The sequence below is a fragment of the Saccoglossus kowalevskii genome, chromosome 4 (assembly GCF_978046115.1).
Source record: "Saccoglossus kowalevskii chromosome 4, keSacKowa6.1, whole genome shotgun sequence".
NCBI classification, from domain to species: domain Eukaryota; kingdom Metazoa; phylum Hemichordata; class Enteropneusta; family Harrimaniidae; genus Saccoglossus; species Saccoglossus kowalevskii.
This window is the reverse complement of record NC_140644.1, coordinates 12,358,379-12,385,776: the sequence shown is the minus strand read 5'-3', so window position 1 is coordinate 12,385,776 and position 27,398 is coordinate 12,358,379. Positions and strand designations below refer to the sequence as shown.

At 32.7% G+C, this 27,398-nt stretch overlaps 1 protein-coding gene across 1 annotated transcript in view; it reads right to left on the bottom strand.

Moving 5' to 3' along the window:
- Positions 1 to 27,398, bottom strand: part of LOC100368129 (extracellular matrix protein 3-like) — an 88,511-nt gene that overhangs the window by 43,515 nt on the left and 17,598 nt on the right. Inside the window, exon 2 of the mRNA XM_085497793.1 lies at positions 21,725 to 21,814. Within this exon, the coding sequence (XP_085353919.1) occupies positions 21,725 to 21,814 (90 nt within the window). The remainder of the gene's footprint in view (positions 1 to 21,724; positions 21,815 to 27,398) is intronic.

The following is a 27,398-nucleotide window of genomic DNA, read 5'->3' as shown; positions in this document are numbered from 1 at the left end:
CGCGTAACTACTGTAAACTTCTTAATTTTCACTGCTACAATTTTTTGCAATGATTTTTTGGCATTCATGAAGACAAAATTATGCGAAAGTCATCGACACTCCATGCTATACAACCCTAGAGAAATTTCCACTGCAATAAAATTTCTCTGGAAACTAAAGCAGTTTACAGTACTATAGAATAAATTATTTTCGCTTGGAATTAATTTTCTCTATTTTAGCTGAAGGAATGATTCAGTGAAAATAAAATCCAGCGAATATACCTTTTTTCCTATATTTTACATTCCACTTATCAAAAATCAGTGAAAATAAATTCCATACAAAGCACCAAAAATGTCTTTTCAGTGAAAATTAATTCCAGCTAAAATAAAGTATTCTACAGTATTTTAAAGTGTTTCATTACAATCCACACACTACCAGGACAGTTTTGATAAGAAATTCAGAGAAATGACCGATGTTTCAACCTTGACTTGTCAGTCTGGTTAACAGTTCAAATTTTTCAAACCCCCAAAACATGGTCAGGGACATCAGAGAAATAAGAAACGTTTTCTGGATAAATTGATCTATGCTGGCATTTATATTCTCACATGTAGACCACCAGTGTTTATTTGGAACTGGTAATTTTAAGAAATCAGAAACTCCATTACAAGCATAAGGTATGCTGTCTATATCTCTTGGGACATGTGATAACCTTGGATATGCAATGCATTAAGGGAATTCTTCCTGTATGACATATAGGTATATCATACACACCCAAGGAAATTTACTTTCAAGGATATTTTAATAAGATGATATTACCCCCTCATTTTTTGTTTATAGATACCCACATTGCCAGTTGGTCCACTCAGCAAATACTGTGGAATACTTTATTTTCGCTGGAATTAATTTTCACTGAAAAGGCTTTTTGGGTGTTTTGTATGGAATTCATTTTTACTGATTTTTGATGAGTTTAATGGGGAATATAGAAAAAAAAGTATATTTGCTGGATTTTATTTTCACGGAATCATCCCTTCAGCAAAAATAAATTCCAAGCGAAAATAAAGTATTCTATAGTAGTGTGAAAGAGATCCAACAAACACAAAATTTCTAGAAATATTTCGATGCAAATGAGTTTTGAACAAAATGATTGAAAGGTTTGATTCTTTACAGGCTGTATTTTCCAGTATCTCGGCAAGTACTCAATGTTTCCATTTGCCTGGAAACCATGTCAGTTTCTGTTTCTACAAATAAATCTTTCCATTGAGTGTTTGTTGAGTGAGTTATTACAACAGCTCGCAAATCGGAAAATAAGGAGGTGTACAAAATAAAACAAAATGTTCTTTATAACTTAAAACTGATGAGTGACCTACTGTTTGGAAAGATACAGGTCAGAACTAATACCAATATTGCAATTGAACGGTCAACAGTTTTTAAATCATAAAGCTGTCCTTGAAAGAGGCTGTTACCCACAATGCAGTGCACCAATAAACAGAACTCGTTGATACCACTTCCCAACTAGAAGCAATTTGCTTGCCATAGCAAATCAGTTAATAACAAAGATAAACACATCATGACTGTAATTACTGTTAAGGTAAATAAACAGTTTTCAGGAATCCCTAAAATTGATCATTCAAACCCATTCCCAGGGATATCAACTTGACTACCGTACTTGATCTCTCTGTTTGAGATTAAGATTGCAGGTGTGGATTTAAACCGTTTCAAGAGGGCAGGTAATCTGAAGTCTAATCTAAATGACTCGTGATTTGTCACATGTCTTTCTCATAGAAAATAAGCATATCAAGATTACACAGGAAACATAAAACTGGTGGTGATGAAGTGCAAAATGTTTGACACTTTGATAGTTGGTATTTACTTCCACAACTTTGTACTCATAGTTTCATCTCACAAGGACATGTCATGATAACTTCAATGCTATGTGCATGACTTTCAGTCAACCATAATTTTTTTTGCCTTTATTTAAAACAATTGCACTAATCTGTATCTATGACAACACACAGTACCAACAAATTTTATTATAATTTAATATCATGCTCAGATATTATATTGAGTACAAATGCATACCCATTGTCTACAACAATGGCAGCTTTTAAACATTCTATCATTTGATGTTCCAAAAAAGTAATTTATTGTTATTATTCATATAGATTTATAAGAATAATGATTTTTATCTCTAACTTGCAGCATAACAATCAGGTCAATCTCTTTTACCTGAACAAAAATGTGGGAAATTTGTCTGATTTTTTTTTTACTATAAATTTTCAGAATCACTTTTTCCACCAAATTAATGCGTATACTTTGTAGCAATGAGAATTGAATGGCTAATATTAGTTCATATAAATAATATAAGCATAGTTGTTTCCAAACAACAATGAAAATTTCAGAAAAATAGCCAGGACACTATTCAGGTTACCTAACATCATCAGTGAACACACACTATATATATGTAACTCTATTTATCTTTTTATCTGAGGGCTAGTCTTGAATTATTGACCAAAGAACAAGAGGCATATACTCAGTATATACGGTGAACAATCCTTATATGGAATTTATAATAAACCAAGTACTTGGGGAAAGATCATTCAGGAAATCAGCATAAGAACCCGACAAAATGTATGGAGTATGGACGACCAAGTAGGTAAGACCATAGGTTATCGATGTTTGTAGAAATTTGATCACTTTCACAAGTATTGTTATTTAGTGGGTGGTCGGGATCAGATAGCACACATTAATAATTATATTTACTTCATACTGTTGGGGGTCACATGATATGGTTGGGGGTCTTAGAAAGTCCCAGGTAGGAAAGAATAAGCACGAGACGTATTAAACATGTTTGGTGATATTTACACATACAGGGTAATTATAAATGAGAACGTAGGTTTCATGTACTTAAAAAACATTTTTGAATGTATTCACTACATTTTAATTCAAAGATTTATTATAATTTTTGTCATTTTTTTCGATGGTTTGTAAGTGGATTATGCTAATCATAAAAATTAAAAACCAATTATTACACTTACAGTTTCAAACATACGTATGTGTACATGAACAAATCTCTATCCACAAGTCCTTGTTTCTGTGCAGATTTTGTCAAAACGATGAATGAAAATAGCAGGGTTCAAAGTAAGGTCAAACAATGCTAAGGAAGCATTACAAATGCCCACCTACAATTTATGTAATATTAGTCAGGGCATTTCATTAAATATTCGACCAATTACACAATACTTTCCACTCCACCGATCCAATAAACTAATATTTTCCAATGAATGACTTAGAAGTATGTCCTCGGTATAAATGCATGATAAGGGCACTTAAAACATTGGAAAACACGATCGTTTATACCTCTATGTCACATGCTGCACCTGATGAACTGACCATATTGACCAGATGAATTTTCTTGCACTGGTACTATTAATTGGACCATAGGTATCTATCGTGTTAAAATAACAATTTGTTATTTTCCTCAAAATTCAACCATCTGGCAGGAAATAGTTACATTCAGATCGCTATCAATTTACCATGATGTTTTTACTTTAATGAAGATTATCTACAATGTAAGAGTAACTTCCATGTTTTTGTTTCCATGGTTTGAAATAACAACCTCCACCGACAAATCCTGTTACGACTAACCCTAATAATTCAAACACTCTGAAAACATGTTGTGTGTCCTATTTGCTCTATTGTATATGTTCTTGCATTTTACCAGGTGTGTTTCTATGGTTACATGTACCACCATCATAATAAGTATTATTTTAATGCATATTTAATGCAATTTTTGATTTATATGCACATCTATTGGAGATATGCTTCTAATAGAACAAATACAGTAGATTTTTTCTTCTAGCCATTCATCCACCTAACTTATATGTTCATTGTCCAACAAATTGGAATATTACAGTACATGATGACTGTATTTGCTCCATTAGAAGAAACTTTTACTTGAGCACATGTGCTACTAATAGAGTAAATACGGTAGTTGCAATTTAATAATACTGGTGATGTGGTACAGACTGCAAACCCAGTACATATGTCCTCGGGAAAATCAAGTAAATGATGAAAACAAATGACACATTTAGATTGAAAATAAATTAGTAAACAGGGCGGTAAAAAATTCACATGGCTCGCACTGACATGAACACTATAGATTAGATTTAATAGATGAATATACGACAATTCATTTCAGACCTCTGTCATATCTGATCTCAGGAAGGAAGTCGTGAGGACACATGAGGTCCCAGACTTATCAGCTGTTTCCTGTGATCTTTATCTGAAAATCTAAGTAGATCACCAGACAAGTCGCCTTCCTTTATAAGTAAATACAATGCATCCAAACCCATGTATATAGGAACTGTTTTCCCAGCTCTTCAGATTTGGTTGGAATTTCTTAGTTCACAAAATATATGGCCAAAAATGGTAGTAAGGGAGCAGTATTTGTCAAATAACAATGTCTGATTCGATGTCAATCACCCGTAGCCTAGGAGTTAGTGTGTCGGCCTCACGATCGGTATGTCTCGAATTGAAAACCTAGGATTCAATAGTACGCAGGTGTTTGCATTCTAACAAGACTAATTGGTGTCACGATAGCTTTTTAACTTCCCATAACGTCATTATGATACGATGACGGCCTCACGGATCAGTCATCGTAGTGCTAAACTTGAAATAAGGTTTCTGTGGCAAAATCCTCTATATTTAACGCTAACATGTGAAATTGGCACATAAAGATGTCAGGAAAAACAACAGTGATATTCAAAATCAGAAACTGGCAAAAAACAGAGTGGATGAAAAATATTAGTGAAGGACATTTCAAACAATATTCATTGTTGCACATTAGATAGATAGATAGATAGATAGATAGATAGATAGATAGATAGATAGATAACAGCTTTATTACAACCGTGTAGAAAATTTTACATTTCTAATTTGGTGTTTAAAATGTGCATTATGCACATTATCGCAGCTACCGCCCGACACCATGAAGGAACCCGGTAGTTTTACAGTAGTTCAAACTCTGTCGGACTTAATTCAAAAGAATTTGTGAAAATAAGTATTAAATAACGCATAGAAACCCAAAACTTCCAAACAGTGCACTAAAAAAGTAACCAATCACAGTTAAAATCCTCCTACTGTTTTATGTCACATATGTTCACCATGTTGCTATGACAACATCATTCATCAAAGTCCAAATCTCGGTATACTGACTGAATTCAGTCTTAGCAACAATTTCTATCCGTGTCTCACAGAGTGGATTTCAATTTGAGATTTTTCAAATAAACTATTGTTTCCCAAGGGGGTATAATCAGTGCATGGAACACTACAAACTCCTGTGATGGTTTATAAGCTTTACATAATTCTAGACACTAAAAACAAACAATGTTCAACTTTGGAGTCACCGGAGAAATCACAAATTTGGACTACAATTACTGACAGAAGACATAGCTTTCAGCTTTGGGGAAATTAAACCAAACTTTCCACATTTTCATCTGTCAACCCTAAATACACAGAATTGAATTCCAACAGGATTTCTTCTTGCCAAAAAAGTGGGTGTTATTTTGAGAGACAATGATGCAAGCAGCATTTTGAAAACATTTATGATGGTAATTTCAATTCACAGCATAAAATTTGAAAAGTGATCTTGCTACTTCGTCAAAAAAACCATGACTTCGAAAACAAAATGGCTAATTATTTGACATTGCTTGTAGACTTGCAGCTGGATGCTCTTCAGAAATGCACTCCCATTGTGATGAAGAGCCAGTAATGGTTGTCATGTCAACAAGCCATACCAGTCTTATCGGCCAGTCATAATAAGACAAATGCGAGATGTCATCATAGTGAAATAACACATCAAGGAATATAAAAAATATTGATAAAAGTGTAGATAAACAGGAGGTAGATAAACAAATCCTGGAAATACAAGCCAGTGTACATGAACAGTGATTTATATATATGTAGCATACATGTACCTATTGCCCTGGTAATGAGATCTAAACGTGGAATATAGCTTCAGTTGCAAAATGCAGTATTATCTATGGTTGGCACTTGTAAATCAGGAGAAACAACAGTGAATATCACCAAGCCAAAAAAAAACAGAATATTACAAATTTGTGAAAACACCACATTTTATTTCAAAATTTGTATACATAAATGTGATGAGATTCCATTATTTTTTAAAACATTTTATACCTAGCAAAGCAATCACATAATGGAGGAGCTTCACTGAACATGAAAACAAACATTGTATTAACAAAATTTACTAACTGTTAATTTTTTACAAAATTTCAAAACCATTATTCTAGTAGAGGCTGAAATCTGATCCTCAAAATGTAAGCAGTGAAAATCACAAATTGAGTTAGTCAGCGGTCGACCAGTTCAAGAAAACAATTGCTAAAATATGTATCCCTGAGGGAAGTAAGTGTTTTACCAGCCTCCACCATGCCCTCATGATCCACTCCGCTTAGAAATAATGGATGTATTATTGTAAACTCGTCTGAAAAAACATATGATTCTTATTAGTGTAACTATTAAACCATGAAATGGTGAAATCAGGAAAATAAATGGTCAAATTAAAATACATGTGTATTCGTCTAATAAGTTGTTATTCAAGAGTAATGCAAATTTCATGTGTTTATTCCGTGAAGGCATTTGCTGGGCAGGATATCAAGTATTTGAAATGCATTCATATGTAGACAAATGAAATATAGTGTCTGAATGTGTGTGTTTTTTATTTCTAGTGTGGAATCAATGAACCATTAATTCTGTTTTTATAGTGTTTATAATGAATTATTTTTGTAATTTCTTTTATCGCAAAAACAAACAAACAGACTGCTTTGATGCCAGTTTTATATTATTCTATTCACAAATAAAACACAATAATCATAAAATAACATTTATTGATATGATACTTATTTGAATGTCAACTTGGTCTTTTTTTTCATAATCAAGAAAACAAGTCATTGTCAATGACAAATTCCCATCCATTTTTTGTGACTGTCAACGTTAGTGCTAAATAATTATTTAAACTCATGTGACAGACATGATACAAAGTGGAGCCAGTTTATTTGTGTCATCCCTTTCTTTATTCTGACCATGACATTCATAATGCATTTCCAGCATCAGCCGACCATCTTGAATGAGATTCTAAAACAGATGTATGTGCAAATGTGGTACATATTCCGGAATGGCAGAAATGCTTGATTTTATGAATTTGTTAGCACATGAGCGATTCGCCCCCATGGATCATGAAAACAAATGCATGTACATACATACATGTATGTATGATATAATGTGTGAAGTTTGAATGTAATCGATCTAAGCATGTCTGAGATATAGTTGTGGATGGACACACGATCGGATGTTTGAACAGAAAGTAAAAAAGACATTTCGCCATCCGGTCTAAAATTAAAGCTGTAATGTCAGCAAAATTTGGTTTCAAGCCTTTGACATGTCAAGCAATATGTGTACAACAGCTGTGGTATTTGTATGACATTCGCAACAGAAGTTACCGTACTTGACAATAGAAAAAGCATTACTGAGCAGTTCTGTAGATTGTATCATGTTTGAGTGTTCAGCATCTTAGGGTGTCATCAAGTTTCAAAATCTCATGTGATATTCTCTGCTTGACTATCAAAAATACACTATACTCAAAAACCAATATGCAATGTACTGCATTTAGGACTCAAAATTGATCAGAGTATACCAGACTCTGTATGTGATGTAGTCATTATGTCCCTTGCTTTTGAATTAATAGCACAACTATTTCACTCATGTTACCATAGCATCTGAGCATTTTTAAAACAACAATTATTATTTACTCCCTATAAAGTTAGTCGTGTTTAGCATGCACCTAAAGCAGAATGTGAATAGCGATGACAAGATATATTGTAATGACAACAAATAATAATAGTCTATTTATTTATTTATTTATTGCTTCCCTTTTGTAACAGGGGCTCACTATGTAAACTAGGTGATGGGGAAAAATGATACCATTCAAATTATTGTAATTTCTGATAATATTAATATACTACATTAATCTTTTGAACTTCATTTTGTTTACTGTGAAAATGTTGGTACAATATTTTACATAATTTTATGAAAATTTTGTCAGTTTTTTTGTTCATTTTGAATCAAATAGACATCATTTTGTATTACCTACAGATCTTTACCAAAATTTTTGAAAAAAAAAATATGAAAAAAGTTTTGCAGATTATTTTGTGACAAAAATTGATTTTAGCATTCAAAGGATTAAAGGTAAAAGGTTAAAGGTAAAAGGTTAAAGGGCCAAGCCAAACATAATTGTTCACATCATTGTAATTTATAAAGTGTTCTATGTTGTTTCAATAAAGTTACACTCATTATCAATTACATAGACAAATGTTTGTATAAAATTACAATATAATAAATGTATAATATTACTATATAATAAGAAACAGAAATCAAATGGTGACCCAGTGTACGATTACACACATAGCTGCTACTCCGTAGATACTGGGTGGCAAAAATAACTCGGCGTAATACAGATGAACATTTCCATATGTGTCAGCAGCAAAGATAACTAGATGTAGCTTATTATTACTAATTATAAATTAATATAATTATTACAGTCAGTTTCATTAAAGACATGAATTTTTTATAGAAAATAAAATAATCAATGAGTTACCAAATGGCTTCTATGGAAAATAAAATTGTATTTTGGGATTTTAATGAAAATGCTCATGCCTTGATGAAATGTATTGTATTTTGGTGACACTTCTTTCAGTGAGCACAATACAAAAATGTGACAAACCAGATGTTCTTGTGGGCCCAGGGTATTATTAAATTGGCCTTGGGACATGCATTTTGATGAAATGTATTGTATTTTGGTGACACTTCTTTCAGTGAGCACAATACAAAAATGTGACAAACCAGATGTTCTTGTGGGCCCAGGGTATTATCAAATTGGCCTTGGGACATGCATTTTATCATGTTGGATACACTAAACTCATTTTAGCTGACCATAGTAGTAGTAATTATTTGGGGTTTTAGATATTGACAACAATAAACTGAGTAATAACATCCCACTACATTGAAGATGACAAACTCACTGACTATAAGGATGAACAATAAACTGAGTAATAACATCCCACTACATTGAAGATGGCAAACTCACTGACTATAAGGATGAACAATACTAACACACTACGTGACGCAGGAACTTCTTTAAACTTTGCTAAATTATTTTTTGCTATTGACTGTTTGATATATACAGAAGTTTTTTGAGCAATTCATATTCCAGGGCACGAATAAGAATGCATCATTCACTACATAGGTTTCAGGAGTATGAAGCATCAGTTAGCCATAAAACATTATACAAAGTAAAAAATTGTCACTTTCCACTGAGATAATCTTTTTCATTACTTTTCAAAAAATATAGACCAGATTATGTATATTCGGAATTAACAAAAAACGTTTTAGAAAAAGAAAAAAGTTACACCAGCAAATTGGCAAGAAAAATAATTAGTAGTGCATGTACTTAATATGTAAAAATCACAAAGGTTTTTCTATGGTCAAAATAAGTAATATTTTAATGATTCAGTAGACAACAAATGTTATTTTGTTATTTATATTTTGTCACACTAATATAAAAGCAATTTAATATAAACTTAATTGTAACTTTTTAGCCAAAGAAATGGAGCCAGCTTCAGACGAAAATCTCTCCTCTTTCATTATTTTGTTGAATATACATGTAGCAAATTTAACAGATAATTAGATAATTCTGCCTTCCACCTATTAACATAACATCATTTCTGGGTGTCATACCAAAGTAATTAGACCACCCAGAACAGATATGACCACTCTCCCTTCTCCCAAACACTCATCATCACCCTGTGAGATCCAAAGATAAGGTAACACTTTAGGCGACCTCAATGCAGAAAGTTGTTCCTGCTATTAATTATAATCATATTAAGCTAACAGCAAACAAACTCATCCAATCAATTCATCCCATTAATCTTCAAAGAACCAGTAGTCATTAGTGACCTGGTCATTGATGATTAATAACCATGACAACAAAATCATCATATGCTACAATAAGATGTATGGTTCAATTCTGCATCTAAGAAAGTTGCCATGGTGACAGAATGAATGAACCAGAAGATATTTTCAATGAACAGTATCTCTTGTTTGTAGGAACACCATCCACTTAAAACTGAACTATAATAATAAACACACCTCCAAAAGGTGGAGGCTAGAGCTGCAAAGTAGCTTTCTAAGAAGTAATTCTGGTTTTTCTAGAGAATGATGACAAAACCCAGTCACTGCAGTCAGAACCAGAGAGACATATAGATTTCCAAATCCTACATTCATATTACCAAATTCCTACATATATAAAAAGTTGATTGATCTCTTGCAGAATACAGAAAACTGTAAAGTTCATTTACTTTAGAATGGTAAAAAGATCAAATTACAGTTAGTTTTATTTTGCGACTTATTGCTTCAGTGTCAGCGGCCGGGCAGATAGAACCTTTTGGTCTTTGACAGAAGACATTTCAAATTATGTATGATACAATATTGAAATCATAATGATCCTAATCCAAGATGGCCGCCATAAAAACAAGCATAGCTACAGAACTTCTGTGTGTTTTATGGCAGTGGAGAAATGGTACCAAACATCACAAATTCCATCAATAAATGTTGCCATGGTTACATAAGTCTAAGTACTGATGAGCCGAGTGTACTGTATTTGCTCTATTAGAAGTGCATCTCCAATAGAGGCACATGTACACAAACAATAACATTAAATGCATCATTTGAATATTAATTATTTTGACCAAAGACAAACCTCCGTCAATTAGGTATATGTACATGTGCTACTAGTAAGGCCAATATGGTAATCATTTGCGAGAGAGAAACTTGCAGCATACCTAGACCATGCAGACTAAACAGCTAGAGATAAGGAAGTGTGTACGCTTAAAGACTAAACTTTCTCTCATAGTATAGTGGCTGAAGACATGCAGGCACATGTATAACATCATCAACTGTACCCAGCAATGTTAGCATAAACTAAGCCCCTCAGCTTGATCCTAACACTGTCAGTGTCCAAAGATAAAGATACATACTGCTGAGGAGTCTTGATAACCCCCTCAACTTTCCTATCAATTCTGTAAATACACAACATCAACACAATACAGATTATTTCTTTATTAATAGCAGCACAGGAAATAGAACTAGGGCTGATCAGACCAGAATGGCGATATTGTGTCCTATATAGACTGCTTTATCAGTGGGTGATGTCAGATAACATCTACATGTATTGCTGAAACTTCCTTACACAATAATCTACTTTCTGTTTTGTTCAGACTAGGTTAGGCTGAGAATTCAATTTAAATGGCTTCTGTCATGACTGACAAAGCGGCATTATGCAAATAGGCAACAAACAACATAAAATAAACAGCTCAAATAGTCTGCCTAACTTCACTACATTGTCTGATTGCCTAACTTCACTACATTGTCTGATTGCCTAACTTCACTACAATATACCATTACTATTTCCCACCATAGAGGCAGACATTAGCATTTTTATATATATATATTTAATTTCAAACATCCTGCTTTCTATCAAAGTTTGTGTTCCTCGTAAATTGCCCTCTTTTCCATTATTTATCTGAGAACCAGGCTTGCAATAGTCAACCATGCCTGAACCGAGTGCCCTCAAGTCATAACAATATGCAGAGAACTTTCAGATCATGTACAGTTTTCCAGCTGGTCCTTATAGATGACTGTGTTCAGTAACATGGAGAACACTGAACTGGAATAAATGGGATCAAACACTACGTGATATGGCATACACAACCACCGGTACATGAAGCAAAGTTAGAGCTCATCAGTAAAATGTAATTACAGACAAAGTATTGGGAAATAATCTGTTGAATTCGATAATAAACCCTGACAAATAAATGTGGAAGTAAAAACCTGTGAAATTGGTATTAATTGCAGCAATATGGTTACAAATTGCATGGATTAACGAGTAACTAGCATAACACTGATAGAGAATCAGCACTTCTACACAATGTACATTTTTGTTAAGGCAGTTTAGCCGAACTCAAATTTGAGCAGGTTACTGCACCTATGCACATTGTATTGTGGGAGATACCCTTTCATTGTACGCAATGGAAAACTATTATCACCTTGGAAACTCACTAAATTATATGTCAATTTTCTGAAATGTTTTCACAATATCAGCATTCATAGCAAATATAATATATGACTTTTTCACCCCATGTCATTGAGAAAAATTTTGAGATATGAAAAAACCAGTGTCGCCAGTGTAAACAAATCTATCCATCTTGAAAAATTGTTTTTTTTTAGTATCTTGATGGCATTGAACCCATTAAAAAATGAAAGTACAGTGTAATATAAACATGGCATATGATCTACAATTCATCTTGAACCTTCTTAATTGGGTACATGCAAATCAGTGTTTGAATATAAATGTATTTGTGACGTCAAATGGTATTTGAAATTGACACAGGTTCAGAACATCGCTGACTAGATTCTTAGGAAGTCCAATGACAAAATAGAATTGTAGAATTGGTTCAAATTATTTTAAAACTATTATATTTTGATAACTAAAGAATACAAATATTTTCTTGCTAACTACACATACAAATACGACAGGGATGAATTAAACTAAGAAACATTATTAGACCTTTTTATGAAATGTTTTTGTGATTTTTTTTTTGGTGTAAATGTATTTAATTTCCAATCTTCATGCAATATAATCTCACCATTTATTTTTGTTTTATTCTCAGGATTCTTTAAAGAACTAACACAACACCACTGATGGGATGTCTCAAATTATCATGTGGCACTAAGAACAAGTAAATGGTAGACTCACAACTATGGGGGTTAGGAAGCAAGTCAAATTACAGAGGAGGGGTCAGTCCAAATATGGAGGAGGCAGTACATCTATGAGGGAGGAGTGAGTCAAGCTGTAACAGATTCACATCTGATGAAGATCTGATTTCACCTTGTCTCATACATGTATATACATTCAAGAAAATGACTTTGTACTTGAAAATAATGGCCACATGTGATTGCCATCATTTAAAAGTCAATTGCCAGACAATGAATTTACTACTCCATACTGTACCAGCGTGAGCAGAAGTGAGCAGAATACGTAGCATGATAGTTACACTGACTGGAATCAGTGTTACACCCAGTGATATAATTATACGACATCAATAACTCTAGAGACTGCTAGATTAGTGGCACATATGCCTAAAGAAATGCAAATATTGGTTTAATATTGGTGAACTTCCATTAGAGATGTGTGTACAACAATATTACCAGTAATTCACAGAAAAATAAATATCTAAACTCAGACAAGATGACATTTTGTGAATTTCTTTCAGTTGCTAAAAGTAATTCTCTCATAAACTAACACTACTCTACCAAGTCTCTTATTTAACTGTGAGTCCGGTAAAAAATTGGGGCTAATGTTGTATCCAATTTTAAGAACAAAATCAAAACTTGTTTACTGGCACAAATGAGTAAATATAAAACAGGCCAAATCACCACAGTGTCTATTCAAATCATCTTTATAAGATTTTTTTTACCTTCCAACCATCATCGCATCTTACTCCATCCTTCCCTAATTTTGCAAACTAAAACACCCACATGAATATCATTCACAACATCTTAAACCCCAAAAAGATACTTTCTTTTACTGTTACGTGTGGTATGCTTGTTGATTTAATTAGTGTCTCCAGTAAAACATAATATTCTCTGGACCACACTCTAGTAGCATTCCACAGATACAGAGAACTGGGGGAAATCATCTAATAAATCATACTTAAACTTACTGAAACCATCTGTAACTTTGAGATTACCTTGCACATGAAAATTAATCAAAGTTGATTAGTATTTTCTCTCCAGTTTCAGGAAGTTGGTTACTTTTGTCAGATCAGTGCAAATTTAGGAATGTCATATCTAGAACAGTATGTGGTATCCACTCCACTGAATTAAGTAATCAATGTCATTACATTCAATGCCTTTAAATTCTAGATGTAAGTAAAGAAATATTCAAAATTTTACTAATTTCAATAAGCCTTTTCGTAGATTGAATGAATTTAGATACTTGATGCACTACTAACTATAATAAAGATGAATTTATAATTATATGGTTACTGCATCTGACTACTCTTGCGTACAATTATACAATTATTTTAATAAAGAAATTTTTTATAATACCATTTCTTGATTTTTCAACATAATCTGCTTTAAGGAAACTCAGTTAACATTTTTGAGAAATTTCCTGAAACTTTGCGAAATTATTTTCGGTGATTGAATTTAGATTCCAAAAATTCCGTTTTTGAATAATGAACCAAAATTCTATATAATTTAACAGATTTAACAAAATCCAGAATTATTAAAGTGGGTTTAACACTACAAGAAATATCGTAAAGTCATCATTTTCATCAAAACAAATTCATGTAAAAAATTCAAGTTTTTATTTGCTCTTTTTCAATTTATTTTATGTGGAACCTTTTATTCAGTAAAATACTTCATATTAAAAGTGCTTACTACATATTCAACATTCATTCTAGTTACTGTGCCCATCCTTGCGTACTGTTTTAGCCACCACACTGTACATATTTCTGCTGAGGAATTCAACCTTCACTAAGCTTGATAGGTGAATACCACTGCAAATGTCAGCTGCTTGTGCAAGTGAATAAAGTAAATCAAATAAAAGATAGCAATAAAAAGGAATTATTTTAACTACCGCCATCAAAGTACAGAATAGGAGGCAATGGCAATGATCTCAGCTCAAGTTGGTTCTAATCAACCTGTTACTACTTTAGACGACAAGAATTGGAAATCAACATGGCATCTAGAGACATCAGTCACTACAAGAGAATTATATTTAAATTAATTTGAATACAACAAATTAATTAATTATATCACTCTCAACATCAATGGTTAAAACAAGATACAAATTACAAATTATTATGAGGAAAACATGTACAGGTAAATTACAGAAGCCCATTTCAATTTGTTACATGTATCTGAACCATATTGGGATCTTTCATAATTTCTTTTACAAGTTTGTTATGTAGTATTGACCAGCATGGCTAACACAATTTTATCTTGAGCAGTAGCGTATAACTTCACTGTATCTAAAACAATGTCAACATAAAACTGTAGATTCAACAATGTTTACCCCCCAAGACAAATATAGACACTGAATTTCAAGTCTTGGCAACAGTTGTTGCTACGGTAAAAGATTGAAAACATATTCAACCAACCAGGAAGAGCTAACCTGCTTCACGCAACATTTAGCAAAGCTACAACACATTCACAGCAGTAAAATTTTAGAACAGTAATTTGGTGAGTTTATGGATTTCAAGAAGTGCCATAAAATGGGTCTGAGCGAGTCACATTTTGTTCTTACTTTGTTTGAATACTACAAATATGTTCCAGTGTATGTATTTCGATACAAACACATTCTGCTGCAGTTATATGAAAATAAGGTATTTTTTTAGATAATGGTATTCAACTTTTATATCCATGTACAGTTATATGCCGTGGAGGTCTATTATTTCAAGTGAGTTCCATATACATGTCAATTTCAAATTTAATCATGAGCAATGATCTAACAGAATGCGATACACGTTGGGAAATTTGAACAAAGATTGACTGTGGAAGGAGAAATGCATGATGGGTGACTACAGATCAAGATGATATTGGTGCTTTGAGCGGTCTTCATGTTACGCACTGACATCATAGAAGCACTTTGTCACTGGAGAATGTGATGTATAGGAAAGGTGTATTGATATGCAAAACTGTGACCCACAATGCCATGGGGTAATCCCAAGGATTGACATCAACCCTTTTAATGAACATGTATGACAGTGATAGATACGACCTATACGCAACGAACATTGGTGTCCCACAGTGCCATGGGGCAATCCCAGGGACTGTCAACCTACCCTTTAAAATTGAAATGTGGCAGTAATGAGTGTACATACAAAATATTTAAGCTAATAATCTGCACTACAATTTGTATTTAACATCCAAAACCAGTTGGGCAATTAACCAAATTCAAATTTGTGAGATGTATGTGTCAGATCGCAAAAAGATTTTAAACATTTAATGCTGTATATAACATAAAAACTTTTTTTTTAAAGTAAAGTTGGATTGGAAATATTGATCACAAAATCTGGCTTGTGAAACATGATACTCCCTAAGATGCTGAAAATTCAATCAAACTCAATTTGATTACAAAGTGTATTTATGGAAATGTTCAGTAACTTTCCTGAGATATATGAATCCCAGTAATCTGAGAAATACTGTAACTATTACAGTAGTAGGTGATTAACCCAAATTATTCACAAGGGCCCAATAAAATATAGTTAACAGTAGAGCTTCAATTATTTTAATCCCTTCAAATTCATTTTAGAGATACGGTAGATTACCGAAATTAGAATAAAACTGCACATTGGAAACCACATTGAATCCCACAACTAAATACAACTATTAAATACTAGTTGCGTGAACCTCTTCATAAAATATGTGACCTCATTTGTCTTGTACCAAAGAAAGAACATTACAAATTCCACTGCAATATACTGTCTCACAGTGAAAAAGGAATGCATACAACAACACTACATGTACATGCCACAATTACAGTAGCACAGAACACACCGGAAACCAACACTCACTATATGCAGTAACATGAATTTTCCCCCAGACAGGAATTCGCATACAAATTAGAGTTGAATTTTTCACATAATGATACCGGGGAATGAAGTTCAGTCAAGTGACAGAGACAAAATAATGGACAATGTTTTTTTGTGCAAATTTTCATGCACTAATTAAAGCACAAAAGTGCAGTGCTTATTTAAAGAAACTAAGTATTCTACACATGCTGCATACGTATCATGGGACCCACATCAATTACATGGCCATTATGATACTTCAACATTAATAAAAGCAAAAGTGTTCATTTCGAGCTTTCTGTTATACCCCAGACTACTATGCATTGTGATTAGTACAATGGCAACTCAGAAGGGAAATTTCCAATTAACCAATTAATCACTATGATTACCTACTATATATTTCAATATATTATACTAATTAGGTCATGGCAGATTTCTGGAGTAATGAAGCTTAATTCACTGTCCTTCAAGTTGCATTTAGGACTGCAGAATATTTAATGGAGTGAAACCTATAAGTAGCACATGTTAGATAAGAGAAGTACTAAAGACCAGAATACCGTAGATGAACAGACTGACATACCAATACAGATAGATTGACATTGGAATGCTATGTATGGATAGAGATATGATAAATCCCCACTTATAAAATAAATTATACATTCTAATGAGTTGCAATATCATGGCTGTTGAACTTGACATTTCCAAAACACATCAAGTAGCTCTCAGCCTTGGAAGCCTATCTTTTTGAACTGTGCAATCCAACCATGCAAGCAACAAACCAAATTTTTTAGATAAATGTGACATTACTTTGTGCTGATTACTGAATTAATATACTGTAGAATACTTTATTTTCGCTTGGAATTTATTTTCGCTGAAGGGATGGTTCCGTGAAAGTAAAATCCAGCGAATATACTTTTTTTTCCTATATTTCACATTAAACTCATCAAAAATCAGTGAAAATAAATTCCATACAAAACGCCCAAAAAGCCTTTTCAGCGAAAATTAATTCCAGCGAAAATAAAGTATTCCACAGTATATGACTCCATGAGGAAAAAATAATAATCAAATTTTTTTTTTAAAACTGGTGATAATGGAGAGATACAGAGGATTTTCATCAACAACAAAAATCAGGTTCATTTATCATCTTAAAACTAACCAATTTTTTCATTTTATTTTGAATGGCTGAGCAACGTTGAAAAAAACTTACAATATCAAATCGTGGGAAAGGGGGAAATACTCTCCTACTTAATATATGTACCGGTAGCTACAATTATTTTATATTATCTCGTAAATTATTCATGTATTTTGAATATTGACAGACAGCCAACACTTATTGATAGATTACAACATCTCTGTTGTGGCATTTTTAATAGTCATATGAACTAGAGCTGTAATCAGCAAACTCTGTGAAAATGTACCAATAAGTTCAAAACCAATTAAAATACAGGATTGCCTGAAACAGCCAATCAGGAGGAATGAATTATTTTAAATAACCAATGAGATGTCAGGACTTGTACAAAAAAATCCAAATAAGCAATTCATTCATTCACTGATTGTGGGGTTAATACACAATACAATGAATCCAGAGTTACTAGTATACTGTAAAAGGATTAATTATTCACTGGGTTTCAATTTTGCTTATTTTGCTGACTGGAAAATGCGCTTATTTAAAACCCAGTGAATATGTAAAATTTAGCATAGAACACACTATCTAAATGATAAAACTGTGAATTTAAAAACCCACTGAATATGCCTGAAATGGTAAATCAGCGAAATTTACACCCAGTGAAAATTAATCATTTTACAGTATCCTTTGAATGGTGAACAGGAAGTAGTTATCAGTTGGTATAAACAACCCTTACTAAACATTAGCAGCAGATCAGTCTGTTCTAAGATGAATCTAAGCCCCCAATTATGTTATCAAGCAAAGCATTATGGTCATTCATGGTGAGCGTAAACTAACAAGTAGGTAACTATGGTAACAATCCAAACCAAACCGGCTGTCTTGTTACCAAATAAATTTATCCATCAGTATGTCACCTCTAATAAAAGTACATATAAAGCAACTGATTGAATGTTACAGACAACCATTAGAAAGACATGAAATTTCCCGCCAAAAGTTTTGGTGCAACATTTTCTACATTTCAGTGTATTTTTCTACAATTTATTTATTGCTTTTGAACCTAATGGATCTAGTTTTCCATTGGCTTAAAGATATTCATTAATATTTTTTAAAAAAAAGTATTTTGTGAATGTTGTCAAAAACTAAGACGAATATTTAAATGATTCACAGTACATCTAATAATGGTCAATTCTCTTTTTAATTTTTTTTTTCATACTCCAAGTGAGTCTCACATAACCTATTACTGAATAAGAAGCAAAATGTTTGTGATTTGTCTAGAGGTTTTAGTTTTTGTGTCGTTGGGAATTTCATTTGGCATTCTAAATAGTTTCTCTTTTTTGTGTTTTTTATTTTTTTTAAGCAATATTCAAAATGAAATTGAACAAACCAATTGAAATTTGTATTACTGTATTTAATTAATGAGTAGAAACTCAGGGTCAGGGAGATATGGTAGAAAAACTCTATTTTTTTTACTCTGGAGCTAGATTTGTTACTAGATTACCTCCAAATGAGATCTTTCTCTGATTTTCCTACAGAAAGTATATAACCAGCAACTAACATTATTACCTATACATTTATCGCATCATTTAGTCCTAATTATGTCAGCCCTATGTAGTAATGTACTTTTACACTGACTTAACCAAAAAAGAGTTAAACACACAACTGTACAATGTATATGACAAATCAATTATTAAAGTCAAGTTAAGGAAAACCCATTTTACATGTCAGACTAATCCCTCTCTATTTAAGCAAATTTACTACCAGTATGTAGTGTTGACGGAAGAACTCCAGGGTGGCGTGTACTATGGAAGTTTTACTATGAAGAAAGGGCATGGGAATTTATGAAAATAAACAGAATAGAGAAGTTACAGATGTAAAATGCATTTCCGGGACTGACCTTCAAAAGGATATCAATGAAAAGATTCAAATATGCCACCTGGATAGATGAATGGATTGAGTGAACGAGTCTACAAAATATAACCCTTGTTGAGTTTCACGCACAATTAATATTCAAAGGTTTACTCTATTTTTGACATGCGACAGATTATACATACACAAATGCAATCAAAATTAGTATACCACTGAAGTTGCAGATTTCAGGAATCAAACACACGAATAAAAAAAACAGGTCCGTTTTTTTTTCCAATCACAAAAAAGTTATTCTTAGACAGTATTTTACTGCATAATGACCAAAATGCACATGCAAAATTATGATACATGTTTATGTCACTGGTAAACGGCATTCAAATGATGTTAAATTAGCTTTTTTCACTGAATTTTTAATAACATTTTTCCCTGAAAATTATAATAATTCTGACGAACTACTTATTTATATTTTTATTGCTAACTTAAGTGGTATGCTTGCTTTAACAACCAAGCTAAGGATGCCAAACCAAGAGATGGGAAAATATCATGAATTTAACACATTCAATATGAACTAAGCATCAAATGCTACACAGATACATAAAGTAATTAAAATGCACAGGACATGAAACTGAATCTTTGGTCAGATGATCCCATGGCCTTCATGTGTCATTACTAGTTTGTTTTACAAAAGATGAACATTCTTATCTTAATGAAAATTAGACAATGCAATACCATATAGATCTTGCAAACTGATCAGTAGACAACTATGGCAAAGCCAATAAATAATAAATTAAATAAATAGGAAGGGAGTTTTTCAGATTCAGTAATTCAAAGGAGAAAACTCCAAAATTAACAGTGAGATTCCATGAAAGACGTCTAATGATAATTTGAATGTGACAAACACTGCACAAACTGTGTGTATGAATTCTATTGTCATATTTATTAAATTTTTGACCAAAATTTTACTAATGAAACACAATATAAGACAGAATAAACTATGTTATAATATCCTTATTAAATACTCAACATTAAAATCAGAGTGGTCTTACGAATTACGGTATGTCCATCTTGCAGGTGAAACTATTCATTCCAACCGAGTACTACACTATATTGTTAAACCTGAGTGTTGGTTCAGTGCTTGGCGCGTTACGCTCAGTCCGGAAAAATATGAATCAGGATACAGTCTGCTCCGCCTTCTAAACATTCAGACATGATTTGAAAAGCATTTTTGGACATGTAATTAGCACCAAAACGAAAAAAAAAAAAAAAAAACGCCAGGAGAGACAGCAGTGACATCAATGGCCGGAAATGGTGCCTGGTACAAGATGCATAGTCATTCAAATATACTTCCTTTTTCAAATTCCGCCCACATACCGTTCTATTTTGTTTTTGTTTTTTTATTTTTTCATTATGTATAGATCTTATTATTTTCACGTCTCTATACCAAATTTGTGCATCAAATCTGCAATTTTTATGAAAATCTGTGAACCTTAAAGTGACACTATCATCACGAGTTCTGCACATATGCATATTTTTACGGCTCACCAAAACATGAATCTTTCCACTGCGACTAGTTTTAAGAGAGCTGTTCCCTGTACCACACAGAGAGGAGTGTAGACCCAACAAATTACTCTTCAAAACAATGATACATACCGCGCATACAAATCAATCTGAACTCATGACATTAATGCAGCTAAAGTGCAAACATCAGTATTTACAAAAGACTAAAAATCAAAAGAATGTACGTGCTGTGGCTTATGATGAGACAATTCGGTATCAGGACTACATCGACTTAGGAGGAAGGTAATTTTTTCAAAATGGCCCATCTTTATAATAACAGTCCTATTGGCTGCGTAACGTCCATCTTGTAATCCATAACATTTATAAGACATTCAAGTGGTAAAAAACGTAAATATATGGAATGATGAGTGACTGACACTTAAAAATGTGGATGACATCGCCAGTATGGTAACTTCAAATCTCGGCAAAAGGAGTTCACATGAAGAAGTATTGGTGTGTGTAAAAAGTGTATAAATATTCTAAGCCTTACCTGTGTCTGTGACTTTGTAGAAAAAGATATCACCTGTGGCATTGGTGTTATCAAATATGACGTAATGTATCAGCATATCGTCCACGTCACCTGGGAAACAAAAGAAGATAATCATGAGCATCAGGTGTACAAGAATTGACATCTATGTTGCACTAGCTTTGTGATATAATTACGAGCACATAACATGGTTTTTGACAATTGTTGTTTATCATTTGACAGGAATCTGCTCTGTCTTGGGGAACTACTTTCCTGCCCACAAATTTTCAAAACATTCACATTTTAAAATGCACAGTCAGAAGGTGATTAGGACCTAAGAATAGATCCTACACTTTAAGTTTCAGATATTATACTAAGAAAGACGTTTTTCCCAAAAAGAAAATATTCACATGCCATTTTATTCTGTTTAGTTACTATGGTGATGACAAAACTAGGATTACATCAACAATTAAAATAAACATGGTCTACTAAACTTCAAAACGAATGTACTGGGGTCCTGAAACACATTTCTTTTGAGTTCAAATTTGAAATGAATCCGGACAAATGTTTACAAATGTTTACATAAAAATTTGCAAAGCTGAGGATCGTAATTAACCGTTCAGAAAAACGAAGGTATCCTCATCCACATAATCATCACTGCTGGATCAGTGGTTCTAAGGGACCCCCCATTGCGGGGTTATGACTCTAAAGGACCCCCTACTAAGAGACTGTATATCTTTACTTTTTTCCCAGGTGTAAATTTGGCATTCAAATTGAGTGAAATTTGTTTAACTTTATTTAATAACTTTTATGAACTAGCTACATTATCTGCTTTTCCGCAGTAATGATCTCGCAATAAAAACTTAAATAAATCATCCATCCCAATTATGATTGAGAGAGAGTAAGGCAAAGGCAAAGAGGGTTTTTTTGAATGGCATATTTTTCACCAAAGGTTAGCCTCGTATATAAGTTGTTTTGTGAGTTTTCTATAAACATTCCATTAGTCAAATTTGCAAACATTCCTGGCACATCAATACCATCACTATCTTCATTACACAATTCCATCTTTCTGACAAATAGCTTTACACATCTTTTTTACTTCAATGGAGAATTCCTCCTCAATAGAGTAAATCTCATTACCCTTCTCATAGATGAGAGCATATTTCATTCTCAATAGATTAAATAAGAAATCCATTAACTCCTTTTCCTGCATTCAACATTACTACATTAGAAAGTTTGCCAAAAATTACATCAATGGAATTTCCTGCTGTGTTTTTATCACACTGGTTGCTCTTGGAAACCCTGGAACCTCACAGTTATGCCTGGCCTATTGCTTTTCAAGAGCAGTATTTTACACGAGTGGAAAGAAATACAGAAGAGCATATCAAATTTTAATTTTAAGTCCGAAAGTGGACTTATTGCATAAAACTGTGCAAGTTTATTTTTTTAATGAATGTTCACCACCTTGAAACGTAGCATGTCAACCAACTGAGATAACCTACACCTATTTCTACGAATAGAACTTATTTTTAACTTTGTCAGAGGTTCCAAAATAGCAGTTGTTTGCTGAGAAAAACTAAGTATTCAAACCAACAAAATGGCAACTGAAATAAATTTGGTGTAAAATAATAACAATAAAAAATGCAATGCACAGAAACACTGAATGCGATATGACACTTAATTATTCACATATGTTGTGAAATGTGCACCCAAAGACAAGTGAACTGGAAAGATGCTAAATACAACTAAATATGATATTACAATATTATGACCACCTCAACAAAAGTGAGGAAGACAAAAAGAAAAGACTCTTATGGAAGGCAATATGGAGGGTTAGAATGAAGACAACCCGAAAAGGAAGGATTAATTGAAGGACATAACAGAGTCTCAAAGATAATGAAGATACAGCATTTTAATAATCGAGTTTGAAAATGTATGTCACATCAACCAGGAGGGTCATCATACCAATAAAATTATTATTATTATTATTATTATTATTATTGAATAATGATGGGGACAAAGTCAAGTGGGTTCTAGAGGTGGGTCATAAGTAGTCATTAAATCATTAAAGAATATGCAAACACTTGGAACTAATCAATATTCATAATCCTCAGAAATGAGTTTTTCTGAAAAGTCTTGAGATGAGTGTAATCCAGGATTAATTATTTTGACAATAAAATGCAGGTGTTTGTTATGTAATCTAAATCGGTAGTTTGTTTATGGACATCGCTTAAAAGATTGTCTGTTCTTTGGTGTGCGACTAGAACTAAGTTCCTCACAAAAATTACTATTCCTATCATGTATTTTTTATTTTTCATTTTATCCATAGAAAGTTTTGAATTAGCGATTACTAAATCCAAAGTTAATACTGTCATGTATGGGAGTTCTATTGGCTAGACAATGATAAGAAAAGCGTAAGAATTAAAAAGACAAACAAAATGTTTGTTTTTGGGCATAATTTTTATAAAAATAACAAAAGCAATATTTCAATAACAATTTTAAAATTAAAAAAAAAAAAAGCAGAAAAATTAATATTTATAAAATAAAATGGATATTACATACAACCAAGGGGTGATATTATTGAGTTGGAACCCCTACAATATAATTATGTCTAATCAGAGCTTATTATATCATAACAATCTTTACTATGGAAAGTGATGTTAAACTACTGATTGGTTAATACCCCAGATCATAATATTATTTTCTAAAAACCCTATAATTATGTGCTATCAGGTAGCATGCATCATTTAACACTGCAGTGGGCGTAATGAACAGCTACTGTGCATATGCTGTGACTCTTAGTGAAACAAAGGACAGGTCATAATGCCAGGGTCACTGGCATTCAGAAACTAGTTTGACCTTTGACCCATGCAGACCCAGTAATTATACTTCCCAGACAGAGGCTAGACAGGGGGAAACTATTGACAACATGCACACACTAATGGCTACCAGCTTCTTACCATACAACTACGCATCTAGTATTATTAGGTAAAAATATATAATATGTTAAACAAAACAGAAAAAGAGAAAGAAATCTTAAAGAACTCCTCAATAGTTATCCCGGATTTTAAGTCGGCAATGCATGCTAATAGCATTAGACATTACTGCAGAGTGCAGTCAAATATCAATGAACAGCTGTTGACAAGGTGATTTATTGTGACCTTTCACCCTGGAAATTAATAAGAATGTCTTCATCTTGAAAGGGTGCACAATGGTTTTCTGATCATCAAATGTGTGTAAAAAAAAACTGCACAATAGCTGAAAGTTTGGTAGCCACCCGCTGAGTTTGCTGTCAGGTGTTTTATGACGTTTGTAGTTCATGTAGTATATCGCATGCATTTATCTTCCATTTATTTTTCATTGAGTGACTCAGATTTCTCAAAAACAAGTTTCAACTGCAGCAAAATTAAGACAACATAGACGCAACACATTTTAGAAACTATCATGGGACTAGCAATAAAAGTAATTCAATTTTTAAGTATGGACATTAATTTCAGTAACATGTTAAATTTCTGCCAGTAAACAATGGTTTACAAAACTATTAAACTTGGTTACATAGTTTCAGTGTTGTTGTAATGACCACCTCACATTTACACAAAGTCACAGTTGTCACTTTAAAATCAAATTAGTATTGATTTATTCTCAATAATATTTGTGAAGCAAATAATTCACTTGGGTAACAAGATAGGACTTACATGTAAATGCATAATCCCCTGCATGTGGTTTGTACACCAAGAGTGGTATTAAAGTTTAATTAGCAGATCATGTAAAACATGAATTCAACAATTCTAAAAAAAGCAAAGAAAGACCAAAAATTGAATTATTTTATAAAATTATATCAGTCGTTCACATTTAAGTGTTCAAATACAGTCCGTATATTATTCTCATGAGAAGCCAGCAACACAAGTTTCAAGTTTAATTTAAATTCCATTTACAATTTATATCCAACACTATGATGCAATCATTCATATTTCACCTAATTATTATTAACATCTTTTGTAAGATTTATGTTTTTCAAATGTTGAATAGAATCATATTTGTTTTTTACTTGTGTTTACCGCAAGGTTTGTTGGATAGATACTTAACCCTGTCATGTGTTCACACATGTCAAACGAAGAACAAAATCCTGCTAACTAAACACAGTACACCTGCATGTTTAAAGTGAAGGGAATCCTTAACTTCTGACAAAAAAATTGATTTTAGTTTCAACCATAATTAACAGCAATTGCAATCCTTGTGGAATCAATGCCTAAGCATCACATGTCAGGCACTACAAATAATTTGAATGTGATGATTTTCTACGGTTGGGAGAGTGAAATCTGTTATCTTTAAAGTTGAGGAAATTCAATGAAATCTTCTTCATAAGTTAGATTATTTCAAATCAGTACAGTCTCTGAATTAGTTGGCCACTCCTGACTTTATCAAATCTCAAATAGTTCTCCACTCAAAACTGACATGTGCACACAAGATATTTTGAAAATGATACTTGAACTGAATGTTACTCGAGATGGCAAGACATTTTCAAAATATACAATTTGCTATAACTTACAGCCTATGACTCCAAAATAGAAACTCCACATGCCAATGTTGATATGCACAAGAAGAAGATTTGAATTCAAGTGTAAATTTTGAATACTTTGATTCTTCAATACATGTATAATTGGTCTTAACAAAAAAAAATATATATTTTTGGAGGTAATTGAATTATCAAAAAATTTAATTTTTGAGTGGGTGGATAATTATAGAGTGGTAGTATTTCATACAGAGGAAACAAAAGATTTTATTTTATTTTTCATCAATGAGAAGAAACATCAAGGTGGATTGATATAATCTGAATATTGACTTTTCTAGCCAGGTGTTTGAATTGCTTGAGGAAAATAGAAAATTATCATTTCAAGCAAAATTAGGGGGTTCAACTAAATTGCTATAGAAGGTGGTCTGACTATGACAAAGGGGGTGCAACTATGACAGAAGAAATCCAACTAACAGTAAGAGAACATAATCTTTGAGTCTAGTTATTAATACCAGATGTGCGTTCTATATAATATGTTACTGGTTGAATTAGTGAATTAGTTTGCTCAAGAAGCACTGAGTACTTCATGTGTGCATTCATTCATTTAATTGTTGCAAAATAAAAAAGAAAACTCAATGTACCATGGTTCAATGATCACTAAACTTGTACATACTTTCAGTATTCTGTTTAAGATGATTTATTTTAAGTGTAGTTGGTGAGTAAAGTGGCTCACAGTGAACAAAACTTGTGTTCACTCAAGAAATTGTCAGTCATTGTGTTCATAAAATCAAAGAAGCCATAAAACAAAATCACACGCCGTGAAAACCATGTTGCATCCCAGTTACCTATCCCTGCAATTAGATGTACTAAAAAAAATTACTTGTTACAATGCACTACTTTCTGTCAATTTTATTTAAATTTCTTAAAATACATACTGGGTACTGGTGATGAGTCTACAATTAGGATTTATAGAATTCTGGAATCCGATGAAGTACTGGCAATCATAGTATTCCTCTTTTCCCACCCTTTTCCAAAAACAAAATCCCTAATGGATTACTTCTCTTAAATGTCCTTGTAATTTTTTTTATTGATAGTTGTTATTTGCTTCAATGTCTGGGTGGGATAGGCCCAAGGTCCCATGCTTCAAACATTAAACTTTTAGCCTTTCCATATTTCCACGTAGGG